At 37.3% G+C, this 13,936-nt stretch overlaps 1 protein-coding gene across 7 annotated transcripts in view; it reads left to right on the top strand.

Moving 5' to 3' along the window:
• The window catches only part of LOC129768720 (uncharacterized), a 75,040-nt gene extending 65,461 nt beyond the window's left edge, over positions 1-9,579 (top strand). For all 7 annotated transcript variants that reach the window (XM_055770547.1, XM_055770540.1, XM_055770546.1 and 4 more), the window contains 3 exons: positions 8,027-8,136; positions 8,201-8,382; positions 8,456-9,579. In XM_055770547.1, the coding sequence (XP_055626522.1) occupies positions 8,027-8,136; positions 8,201-8,382; positions 8,456-8,847 (684 nt within the window). In that variant the 3' untranslated portion in view covers positions 8,848-9,579. The remainder of the gene's footprint in view (positions 1-8,026; positions 8,137-8,200; positions 8,383-8,455) is intronic.
• Positions 9,580-13,936: the final 4,357 nt, after the last annotated feature.

Below are 13,936 nucleotides of genomic sequence, written 5' to 3'. Positions count from 1 at the left end.
GCTCAATTTTCTTCGAAATTTTCACCGCAATCAAGACATGCTTGAATGATCAAATTCTGTGGGCTCAGAATGCATAAATACATAAATGCTGGCGACGAGACATGGGCGTATTTCCAAAACTCAAATTACCTGTTCGTTGGACCAGTTTTGACTGCATTGAAGACAAACAAACGAATTCGCTGCGTGAACTGAAGGAAATTTCTGAATACGGCTATGAAAAGAGTTTCGATGACTGAGTTATTCGTTGTAAAAAGTGTATTGCTTCAGAAGAGGTTTATTTTGAAGGCGATAATATAAATTTAGATGATGATTAAAAGAATTTTCTTTAAAAACACAAACTCCCGGTATATATTTGACAAAATGTATAATGTATTTTTTCGTGTGTTTTTAAATATCATTGGCAACCCTTTAAAATTTACCAATCAGCAACTGGTCCGAAATCGCCCTCTTTGTCTGGTCTTGTCTTATGGTAGAAGCTTCATAACACAGCACAGCACTTTCGCTCACCGTTATTGTAAATGATCCATTTTACATCACCCGTGACGTTCCAACAAGTGCTGCTCGCAAGTGATCGAATTGAAGGCAGCGATCCAGGACTAACATCCAAAATTATTCAATAATATACTCATCGAGTTATAAACAGTAGAACGCCTAACCTAATGTCTCTTTGACAACACGACTTTTTTTTTAGTTTGGCTGAAATGTGCTATCCCATCCACTATACTAACCAGATACTGAACATACATATAATCGTGATGATCATGTTTTCGTTGCATTCATAAAGCGAGTCGCAGATAGAGATGCGATCCATTCAATGTTTCGGTCAAATTGTCGGAGTCCAAAAACATAGAATGATAGAATGAACCAGTAAAATATGTTGGCTTTAAACTTCAAAGTTCATTTGCAGCTACCACTCTGTGTCTCTCTGCTATATTAGTTGCTCATTATTGACGGCATAGGCAGGAAAACAGAGTGATGAAGGAAAAAGGGAGAAGTTATTTTCAATTTTCATCAATTCAAATATATTTACACACTATTGAACATTAAAACTATTGCATGAAAACGTGACATTGCATTTTCTCAGCGTTTTTGTTATCAGCAATTCCAAATGAAATTGTTCCAAAAATGCAGATTTTAAAAACTTCTATTTTTGATTCCAATGAAAGTGTGTTTGGGTTGGTTTGGGTTGGAGGAAATATAAGTTTTTCACAATATTGGGAATTTTTTGACTCAAGCGTACCTTTTTTATCTGTATTATAGTGACTTTCAACTCATTTGGCTGGTTCGTCACTTTTACTTCCATTTTTGGAAGAATGTCGGGAGTGAGAATTGAACTCGTGACCTTTAGCGTGAGAGGCATGGATGTTACCACTACGCCAGATCGCCTCCACAAAAGGACGTATCGATTTTAGTAAGAGAAATCTTTGATAATTTATATCTCAAAAACTAAAAAAAAAGTAATACAAAAGGACGTATCGATTTTAGTAAGAGAAATCTTTGATAATTTATATCTCAGAAACTATGAGTAGTACCGAAATAGTGTCTTAGAAAGAGTTATAGAGTATTGATGGTTGAATATGAAAAAAATGTACACTGAGAAAAAAATAGTACTCTTTTTTTATTACAAAATAAAAATTCAATTTGCGATATCCAAAATACATATTTTTTAATTTTTTTAAAATTTTTTCATACTAAACAGAAGTCATGCAGAAAATTTAAAAAATGGGCCCAAGATGGTAAAACTATTTTTGACGAACTTTGTGGAACATCGAATTTTTAGGAATTTTCGAATGTGAACAATCATTTTTAGCCACAAGTTATCAGGATTCATAAAAAATAAAATATGAAAAAATTTTAAAAAATATAAAAAAATGCATATTTTTTGATATCGCAAATTAAAATTTCATTTCGTAAATAAAAAAAAGAGTGGTAATTTTTCTTCTCTTTGTTTTTTTTTTAATTTTTTTAAAATTTTTTTCCGGTACTATTCCGGTACGACTCATGTTTTTTGAGATATAAATTACTCAAATCTCTACGCCCTTTTCAAAAGTTACGCTTGAGTCCAAAAATGAACCATGATGATGCATTTGGAAAAGTTATTGGAAATTATAAGCAAATTCATAAAATCATTTCGTAAAAAAAAGGGATCATTTACTATAAAAAAGACAATAAATTAGAATTTTTTTTAAATATTTTGAGATGTGCTATATTTAGGAGATTGATAATAATCTTTTTTGTTTTAAATCACATCAGGATTCATAATTTGTGGCTAAAAAATGATTGTTAACATACAAAAATTAGAAGTTTCGAAAATTCCTAAAAATTCGGTGTTCCACAAAGTTCGTCAAAAATAGTTTTACCATCTTGGGCCCATTTTTAAAATTTTCTGCATGACTTCTATTTAGTATGAAAAAATAAAAAAATATATAAATATGTATTTTGGATATTGCAAATTGAATTTTTATTTTGTAAATAAAAAAAAGAGTACTAATTTTTTTTCTCAGTGTACAATTTTTTCATATACAACCATCAATACTCTATAACTCTTTCTAAGACACTATTTCGGTACGACTCATAGTTTTTGAGATATAAATTATCAAAGATTTCTCTTACTCAAATCGATACACCCTTTTCAAAAGTTACGCTTGAATCAAAAAATTCCCGATTGCTGTGGAAAACTCATATTTTCTCTAACCCAAACGGAATACACACTTTCATTCGAATCAAAAATACTCATGTTTTGTCATTTGTCGATTTCATTTGGAATTACTCTTATGCAAACATAATGTCAATTCTTATAACATCACAGATTATATTCCAATGCCGTCCACAGCAAAACTTCAAAATCGAATATGACATATATTTTTCATACATAATTTCTTTTCAACTGGGTTGCAACCCTGGTAACGCCTGGTAACTGCTGTTCCGTCCGCGAAGCGTACGGAAGGGGAAAATAAATGACGTCTTTAGCACTTCCCCTTCTCTTTCGACAAGGAGGTACGAGGATATAAAATGAGCCATCCGATTATGCGGATGAGGACAGTTTTCATTCAACCATCGCCCAGCAAACAAGTGAGCAACCAGAGCAACAATCAGTAAATGCAGTAACAGCGAAGGAAATAACCACGGAGGAAGCAGCAGCGGCATTGCAAGAGGAGCAATGACTGTACCATCAATATCACAAGACTAACAACATCAACAACAGCAGCCGCTTATCGAGCGCATCAGTAGCGAGAGAATCACAAGCAGCAAAAAGTGGTGCATTCGCATGCGTATCAATGCAATGAGACTATTACCAGTGTAAAATAGAAAATTTAGTGAATTCAAGAATAAAATGAGGAAAATGTAAATAGTTATACATCATGTTTCATACTGCGCTACTCGAATCCCGAATCCACGAAAAGTTTTCTGAAACACATTCCAAAAGAGTTACATGCTCTTTTCAGAGCATTGGAGCGGAGCCACAAGGGGCTCCCACCCATTGAACAAGGCGTGAGGAACACAAGGGTTCCTTCCACGCACCGGTTGTTTCCACGAGGGGAGCAACCTTCTAAATACAGTCCACCCCTAGTTCCCAGCAGACGGAACAACTGCCCAGTTAATGAGCAGTCCAGTTAAAGTAGGCCTAGTTATCTAACGACTACTCTGCCCATGTTTGCATAGGAGACGTAATCACCAACCCCATTAGTGTTGGGAAAACGCAATTTTGTTGTTTTTTTTGCCTACTAGCAATAAATTAATCTGTCCAGTTGAAGGATATTATCGACAAAAAGAGGGGCTGTGAGATTTTGCGGATTAAAACATATTTTTTTCCATTTTGAAAACACTTGCGTCTATTTATGCGGACAATCAATCGTTTCAATGAACATTTGTTCGCATAGCTAGACGTAATCACCAGGTTGCTCTGTCTGTAGCGTTAGTATTTACATTTTCGATAATAGTCAAAACGTCTCCGTTGGTAGTTTCAGTTGTTATCGGATAAAAACAAAAAGGTTTGAAAGAAATTTAGTGAAATATCTGGAAAAGGTGCTCTGGATTTGTTGCGAGTCTATGATAGTACTTTTTCCTGAATACTCTAGGATATGATAAGAACAGCAGATTCGTGTTTTTTCATGTAAAGGCAATCTGCAATGTTGGTAATTTTAGCAACACGATTTACCGAAATAACGATCAATCGCATAAAGATGGCGGAGTGACTTACACCAACGGTATGAGTAAATGCTGAGTATGTGGAATAATTTGATGTTGATTCCTAGGAATTATAATGCTAAGAGCCAATATTATTTTATTTTAACAACTGATCTGATTGTTTTACTATCTACTTGAAGATTCAATTTAGGTAATTACAACATTGAAAAACACAATTGCTTCTCTTTGTTCATCACAGTGCAGTTTACAAAAAATATTAATTATATGAGCAGCGTTTCAATGGTTTCTTATATTTTTCTATTAGTAAACACTAAGTAATAAGATATTATCGTGACACACTCTGCAAAGAATGTGATTCAAACGTAGATTTAGCTTATAGCACATAATACTGACAATTGTTGATTTTCGATTTTCATTTTGTCGCTTACGTCTCCTATACAAACATGGGCAGTATTGGGCTGGGTATTGGGTATTGGGCTGAAAAAATTATGTGTGTGATAGGAATTGTTTAACAACCAGAATGAACTCTTGTTCAAATCTTTGGTGGCCCTGAAAAAGGCCGATAGTTTTCTCGCTACTCATTTTCAGGCTTTAAAAAATCCAATCTTAGATTACTCTCATCATTTACAAAGATGGGTAATTACCCGCTGGCTAGTACGACTCTGAACAAAAATCGTAAATGACACCTTTCATACTTTTGTACGGTGCAATGTGCATTGAGCGCTATCGGTCCACACTATAGCAGGAAAGCAAACGCATATTTTATCACGCTGTTCTAGTTAATTTTTCAATTTTGTTCGATGATACACGATGGTAGCTACAATTAGTTTGAAATAAAATCTGTTGAATAGAAATTTTTGCTGACTCTAGAAAGAGCCAATGGTTTGCTTGGTGCTGTCGCAATTATCTCGTATTATTTTAAAACGTAAATTTGAAAACTATCAAATTGACTCTCAGCCTCAGCAAAGATTGTTGACTGCTTGCTGGCTAGAACGACACTGGAATCAAATTTGATTGATCAGGATGTTGACTACTTTGAAAATCCTTGAAAATCAGGGAATACCAGGGAATTCAAACAACGTCAGGGCAAAACAGGGAATATCAGGAAATTTCGTCACCAATCTGTAAAAATGATTTTTTTACAGATTGGTGTGGTGCCTGCGATCAGTTATGTGTCATTAATCACTCTGCACTGCTGAAAAAGACATGGTTGTATAGAGAAGAATGTTTCATGTTTGTTTCATCTTTGTAAGCTATACATTGCCGTTGGTTTCGACGAGTCGTTGAACATGGTTACAAAGAGGCTACAGATGGATCTGAACGTCTGATTTTGGAATGAAGAAGAGAAGGAGGTGGTAAATCATTACATGACGTCAATATTCTTGTGATGATCTCAAGCATCGGAGATCAACCTGCAGCTTTTAAAGTAGACCTGGGAATTACATATTTGAACAAACTTCTTACTGTGTCGATGGACCACACCGTGAATTGGTCATTAGCTGCAACTTGGAGAAGAACAACTTTTGAATTTGGATAGCTTCGGATTGCATATTTTACACGGTTCAACAAAGGATGGATGGATTCAACCCGGCAAAATTTTAGGACAGACCATTTTTGAAATTTCGTCTGGAGCGCGAAGCACTGCTTATGGAGCGTTGATGTATCCTTGATTTTTCCGTCATTGATTCCAATAAAAAATTGATCAGTGGAGCTCCAGCAGAATTTACACTGAAACGATATTTCTAGCAACAAGAGCAACAAGTTTGCTCACGATTAGAAAAATGAACTAGAGCATTTATGAAAACGAACTTTTTACCAAAAATGGTATTATGTCTCTCGTGTGTAAAACCCAACGTTGAGAGGACTTTTCCATCAATACTGAATGTTTTATTGAAAATATGTGTGAGGAAACGGTTGTAAGCGGTTGTGCTATGCGACAAGTTTATGATGTTATGTTTCTGGTTGGAAGGATAGAATCAATAAAAATGTCGAGCTAGTTAATTTAACGAGTTCGAAAGTTTCATTCTCTTTATCTAGAAGACAAGAAAAGTCTGAGTAAGAAGTTTTTGCATAAAATGAAACGGCTATGGGAAGAAGATACGAAAGGTGAAACGAAGAAAATTTGGCAAAATGTACAGGAGAAAGCCGAAAAATTGCAAGAAAAAACATTTCGTTAACACTCCTGTACTCGCGCGTAAAATCGTAACTTGTGTAGTCACAGGCTATGCACGTCTCTGTGATATTGCTATTGTGTATTTTTATGCGTTATTGGTATTTATTCAAAGAAAGCGATATGATTGAGTCAAAAAACTCCAGAAAATATTTTTTCTTTAACTTCATTATTAGACCATTATTAGGCCAAAAGACTGCATTGTTATTTGCATGGCACTTCCGAATAAAACGGACAGCTTCCGGCAAACAATTGTTACTGAATGTTGCGACATTTACTGCTAGGCTTGAGCGGATTGTTAGCCACAGTAGGACTACCTGAGGAAACTGGGAATGTGCAATGAACTTTAAGCTTACAAAATGCTTAACCTAACGCAATCAATAACTCGAATTTATTAATTTTGCAACTAGGTCCCCCCTGATTTAACTCAGACCATTTGTTAATTCGATGCTACCAGGCGATATTTCCTGATGAAAATACCCATTTACTTCAAATATTTTTCACCATTTTATCAGATGTTCCTAACTCTCTTCCCAAGGATTTAGCCACATTAACTTCAACTCTTCGTGTCAACTTTTGGCGTACCTTTGCGGCATTCAAAATGGCGAAGCAATTGGAACCAGTTTGACCGGCTGTAATCCATCGAAACAAAGTCTTTACTCCGCGATGAATATAGAATGAATATTCGAAATTTGAATACTGCGCATATGACAGATTGAGACAGAATTTTAGAATATAACTAGGGAGCTGGATCGTCATAAAAACAAAAAAAGGTCTCTTTTTACCAAACACGAATCGTTGCTTCAGGATGGCCGAGGAATTTATCCATGCCCACGTCATCGTTCCACGTTAGAAATTGATGAAAAAATCGATTATGATTACTTGTCAGCGTTCTTACACTGATGAGATATCTCATCTTTTGCTTGCAGATCTTCGAGTCCTTACTTCCGTTTGTAACGAAAATCTCGGGTTTTAGTCCGCAACTGTGAATTATTTACCAGATAAGATGTACGTTTTTTGCCCATGAATGACCATTCTTGCTATATGTGGTACATCTCGCGGTAAACCCCAGAACGCCAGTTTTGACCACTAGGTTTCCCCTCAACGTCTAATTTGGTTACTTACTGGCACGAAAATAATGATAATCTTCTCGCAGATGGATTCTCTGGACTGTAGTTCAGTGAGATACGTAGTTTTGGTAAGATGAACATCCTACCTAGGGGCGTTCGTCCTGATTGTTCTCAGAATTCTCATTCACAGCGTAAGCGTCCGTAAGTTCCACTATACCGCATACTTTTATACATTCTAAAAAGATCGTAACGTAATAAGAACGGATCGTAAATCATGTTAAACCATTAAAGAACTCAACACTAGGGGTGCTGTTATAGGAAAAGCAGTAATTTTCAATAATTTTCTGTTTCGCTCTTGAATGAACTTTAAAAATTTCGCTTATTTTCGTCATAATTGCTTTATTTTTGCGCCCATGTTCATATTTTTTAATCGTCGTTATTGGATGAACCACAAGCATTCATTAATTGTTCATTTTTAAAATAGCAGTCGTATTCAACTTTTTAGTCAAAAATTATCCAAAAAATGCAATTTTATCATTGGCAATATTCGCAACTGTTCGCTGTGCACTTTTTTTTTCTTATTTTTAAACGAAAATACTCCTTCATTGGTAGTAACCCAATTACAACATTTCCACAGACATGGTACGACAGTTTTATCGAGGCGCTGAAAACTATGTTCGATTTTTCGCTGTTCTTCGAGTACAAGTTTGGCATGATGTCTCTATCGACATTGCTGTTGTTCATTTGGTGAGCAGTCAAACTATGATCAATATTTTGTCCCTATTATTAATCAAAAAATCTCTGTTTTCAGTTACATCATTCCATACTTCTATATCCCAGACTACATGATCGCAAGCGGTTTCACCGAGAATGACGGAGCGAATACGATATCGATTGTAGGTATCACCAACACGATTGGCATGGTAGGACTGGGCTGGCTCGGCGATCAACCATGGGTTGACGTTACCAAAGCGTACGCGGTTTGCTTAGTTGGTAAGCATACAATCAGGGTTTTTAATGTCTTCCCGGAGCACATCATCCATCGTTCCTATCCCTTGCTTTCCAGTATGTGGTGCTTCGATCGCGATGATGCCTTTTGGAGTTGTCTACTTACCAACGATGACATTACTGAGCATCATTTTTGGGTTCACATTCGCGAGCACTTTTTCCTTCACACCGATCATTATGGTGCGGTTGGTAAGTTTGGACGACTTCACGATCGCCTACGGTTTGTGCCTGCTGGTACAGGGAATTGGGAGCCTGGTTGGACCACCAATTGCCGGGCTAGTCTATGACATCACCGAACAGTGGGACGTTGCGTTCTACTTCGCTGGAATTCTCATCGTCCTGGCGGGAGTGTGCGCTTGGTCTATCGGCGAACTGAAACCATCCAGTGACGACGATGAGGATACGAACGAGAAAGAAAGCGAAGCGCTGAGTTCCACCGTGACAGAGTAGAGCCCGGGAAAAGCCATCCTACACGAAACAAACAACAGTACTTAGAAATGACATTTATAGTATAGTTAAGTAATATAGTTGCCCGTTTCATGTATTCAATTTCATACGAGGTCAGTCTCTCCACACTTTATCTACCTCAAAAGGTTTTGGAAACAGTTTTTAGGTGACCAAACGAGTGATTTCAATGTCACCAGCCGCGCTTTCTGGTCGTCAATGAATACATTGTGAACGGAATGTGAGAAAACGAACAAAATGTGCAACGGAAGCGACAGCATGCCTTAACACTTCTCCTTTTCATGGAAATCTGTTGCCTTCAACCCGATCAATTCAATGTTTAGGCTAATTTTGCTGTGCTAGAAAATATTAGAAGGTACTACTATTACGGAGTTACGGCTTAAGTAGCTATCCGGTTTTTTTGCAATACAGGTTCAGAGTTGAAAACTAATAGCCGTACTTAGTGAGAGTGTTATATAGATAAAAGAAAAAGATAGAATTTAAATTATATTTCGATCAAAGTGTTATTAGACATAATATTTTGTCAGTATTTCCTATGCTGAAGCTGCACAGAAGAAGCAGATTAGTTTCGAGGGATATTTTGTCACTTAATAGTCACCATTAGCGAATTAAAATTTCTTCTATTGATCAATACAAGTACTTATTCAGTAGTTACGAAAACTGTGCTATTTATTTGAACTCATTTAGATATGAATTTTTTTCTATCATAATACACGTCGAACATATTTTTAATAGTTTTCATTTCTGTCGAATAGTAGTTGAAATATCACAACGTTCGTGCGATTAGCGTATTTTCTTGTTGAACAGCGGTGTTTGTACCGTTTACGAGTCCAGAAGTCTAAATATGCTTCGTGTAAATCAGACCTTTAACCTTTTTTCAATGTCTCGATGGTATTGATGCGACCATCAATCCTCGTATCAATTTCAATCAATATTCTACTAGCTTGATTGGCCGTGTAAATTTAAATCGGTTGTGTACGGTATATTAAAATGATATCTTCACTCAGCTTATGGCATTAGGTGTATATCATTATATCCAATGGATCTAATATAGAGATAACCCAGCAAACATTGAATCGCATAACAAGCGTATATATAACATCATATGCCCTAAAATTTGGTTGGCATTTAATGCGCCTAACTGGCATATGCATGCAAAAGTGGAGGCCATATACATACATGGCAATTACTTACGAATTTGTTTGGATGAATATGCGACATTGACCGGCTATAATAGCAATTATGTTGAAATTGAACTGCGATCTAATATGAATAAGCACCAAATATGACTTTTGCCATACTCATATACGATTTATTACATACATAGAAAAAAACAAATGGCGCAAAATATTTTCGTGAAATGTTTATTATAGCCTCACGAATCGCCATTTTTATATATGAGTATTTATGTTTGTAGAAATAATAATTGTTTGATGGACTTGTGTTGGGAGTGGAATATGAATGTTTAAAATGAAACAGATTGATGTTTGGTGAAAACTGTTCCGATGTGGGTTCAAACTCCGGTCGTCTGGATTATCATCCACCAGCTATTTCGCGCGGCTATCTGAAATTTAATTCAACAGCGGTTAAAACTTTCGAGCGCATCAGCATTTCATTGACATTTCGATATGATGTAATATGTTCTTTATTAGGATCTAATATGATTTACTGTTTCATGATTTTCTTCAGCATGCAACACGATTTACTACAGTACTGAATCGATTTAAATTATACGCTTATACGACACACAAACTGCATCAGCGTAATATACGCATATGATGCGGATTAAATATATTTTACGACAATGTTCATCATAAAATTGATGTTTATTATACCGAATTGCGACTTAATTTGATAATGGTATTTAAAATCAAGTTTTTACATTTAAAGGGTGTGTCACATCAAATTGCATCACGGAAAAAACGCTGTAGAAATTCGCCCAGTAGACCGATCCTTTTGAAAATTTTAGACAGTAACATAAAAACTATTAAACAACTTTTGGCATTTTCTTTTTTTTCATACTTCGAGCCCAAGCCCGTATGCTCGCACCTTCCTCTTTACCCCGTACATAAGGTTCTGTACAACGTCAGGTTGTAGTTTTTTATGAACAGAAATCCATTTTCTCTTGAAGTCCGCCTCCGATTTGACAACTTTTGGGTTCTTCCGGAGGGCCTGCTTCATAATCGCCCAATATTTCTCTATAGGGCGAAGCTCCGGCGCGTTGGGCGGGTTCATTTCCTTTGGCACGAAGGTGACCCCGTTGGCTTCGTACAACTCCAACACGTCCTTTGAATAGTGGCACGAAGCGAGATCCGGCCAGAAGATGGTCGGGCCCTCGTGCTGCTTCAATAGTGGTAGTAAGCGCTTCTGTAGGCACTCCTTAAGGTAAACCTGCCCGTTTACCGTGCCGGTCATCACGAAGGGGGCGCTCCGCTTTCCGCAAGAGCAGATCGCTTGCCACACCATGTACTTTTTGGCAAACTTGGAAAGTTTCTGCTTGCGAATCTCCTCCGGAACGCTGAATTTGTCCTCTGCGGAGAAGAACAACAGGTCCGGCAGCTGACGAAAGTCCGCTTTGACGTAGGTTTCGTTACCAGGCAATGCGGCTTCGTCAGCATTTCGGTGTACAGCTTCCGGGCTCGCGTCTTCCCCACCATGTTTTGCGTTTCGTCGCGGTTAGGAGCCTTCTGAACCTTGTATGTACGCAGGCCCTCCCGCTGCTTGGTCCGCTGGACGAATGAACTTGACAAATTCAGCTTATTGACGACATCCCGGACCGAACTTCTCGGATCACGTCTAAACTGCTTAACTACGCGCTTGTGATCTTTTTCACTGACGGAGCATCCATTTTCGCCGTTCTTCACCTTCCGGTCGATGGTTAGGTTCTTGAAGTATCGTTTTAGTACTCTGCTGACCGTGGATTGGACGATTCCCAGCATCTTACCGATGTCCCGATGTGACAACTCCGGATTCTCGAAATGAGTGCACAGGATTAATTCACGACGCTCTTTTTCGTTCGACGACATTTTTCCAAATTTACGAAAAATGGACAGTGAAGCATGGCCAATGTGATCTATACACTCTTATCTGATTATGAGCGAAAGCTGAAGATATAATTCCTAAAAATTAAATTTCTACAGCGTTTTTTCCGTGATCCAATTTGATGTGACACACCCTTTAGTGCGATTTCAAATATACACGATACATACTTATATGCGATTATGATTTATTCGGATTTCTTGTAAGACTTGGCACGTGCAAAATTATACGATTTAATGTTTGCTGGGTAGGTGGCCTCATACAAACTAATGTCATATCCAGATGTCGACACCATTCCGCCGTTAACGCGAATAAGATGTAACGATTCTGAGAGAACATGATCGGTGATGTGATTAGTAGCACGTCACTTGCTTGGACTGTTGTATTCTGTCGCTAGGAACATAATCCACGAGGATAACGAAGAAGTAATCGGGCCTTATTCCCGTATCCACTTACACTTACGTTCCCACTACGCTTACGTCTCACTTCACTTTTTCGTACCTATTCCCGTTTCCACCGATCGTGAAGTGTAAAAATGAACTTCGTGTTGAAAGTGGAGTGGGAACCAAAATGAACCCGTGTTCATTTCCTAAGAGACACGTCAGTTGTATTTTGTTTTGTTTATCCTCCAGTTGTGTCGATACACCCAGAAAATTGATTACAAAAAAAAAGCTTCCAAATCTTTTACAACGCGGTATTAGTAACTTTCGCGATTGTCATTACTGGCAACCGAGAAGAAAATGTAAATATAACATTAATAGCCTAATTACCGAGATGTTAATTGAGTTGAACGGCACTACTTTCCGAGATTGATTTCTTCAAAGAAGAGGATCGAATTAACCCCGATTCGGGACAGGTAAGTTATTTTTTTGAAAATCAATTCAATTTATATTCTTTAATTAATATTGATACATATTGGATAGCAATGATTCGTGCTCGTCTGCTGCGGGAGAATGCGACGACATTACTTCAATAATAAGGAATATGGGTACTTCGAGACTCAAAAACGAGCCATGTCGAGTCCTAGTTCTACCTTTATGCTGTTGGATTTGGTCAAGGACAACTTCATAAACGTTTTGCTGCGCGTCAAATCAATGTTGCAACAGGGCATAGACCTGATCTCACTTAACGCCGCCTGGGTTTCGTCAGCTTCGTGATATTTCCCGAATGTGTTTGGCTAAGAAGTAATTACACGCTGGTCCTGGGAGAGGATAATAGTGAGAATTGAGTATAATAATTGAGGATAATTGGCTATGTGGGAAGTTGAAATCGTGATTTTGGTAGATTCTAGTTGAAGATTCACCAGGAATTGTTCAAAATGATATTGCAGCGAAATTTCAAAAATAGAAGTTGGGTGTCAAAGAACAAATTGTAGAACGATTAGAGAACTTTAATTTGATTAATAGAAACAATCTAGTTTGTTGTGCATTTTTTGGATAAAATTAAGAATAACAACTTAAAAACCACTAACTTTGAAGTTTTTCACTTCTAAAATGTGTTACTTAAATCCACTAATTTGGAAGTTCCCCTACTGTATCTTGTATAAAATTTCCATCTCACCTTAAGAGAGATAATCGGCCAGTACTAAGTTAAACGTACAAAAACATATAATAAAACTTGCATCACTTCAAGAAAACGATAGATCTGAGGAAGAACTAGGCGGGAAAGATTTGGATATTTGGGAATCATTATGTGTATTTCGAAGGAAAGGGTTCGAAGGAAAATATTTCCAGAAACAACCCTCTGCACGCTCCGCTACCTCTCATACGGGGGTTAAGGTGATATGATTATCCGGCACGTAGTGTAACCGGTACGGCACGTTTCATGCAAGACAAATATTATTGCGTGTATTTTAAATGTGTATGCGTATATATATAGCTACACGGGCGAGTAGTCACATACATACAAATATCAAATCTCGGTATGGGTGCGTTCGTCGTTCTTCGATTCGGTATCGGTTTAACCCTGTCGCGCACAACATCGAACGACACTCGTGACGATTAGACTGTGCTAGAACGTACAACACCGAACCTCA

Source organism: Toxorhynchites rutilus, chromosome 2 (assembly GCF_029784135.1).
Source record: "Toxorhynchites rutilus septentrionalis strain SRP chromosome 2, ASM2978413v1, whole genome shotgun sequence".
In the NCBI taxonomy this organism is placed as follows: Eukaryota; Metazoa; Arthropoda; class Insecta; order Diptera; family Culicidae; genus Toxorhynchites; species Toxorhynchites rutilus.
The sequence above is the reverse complement of the archived record's forward strand: the minus strand, read 5'-3'. Positions and strand labels throughout refer to the sequence as shown.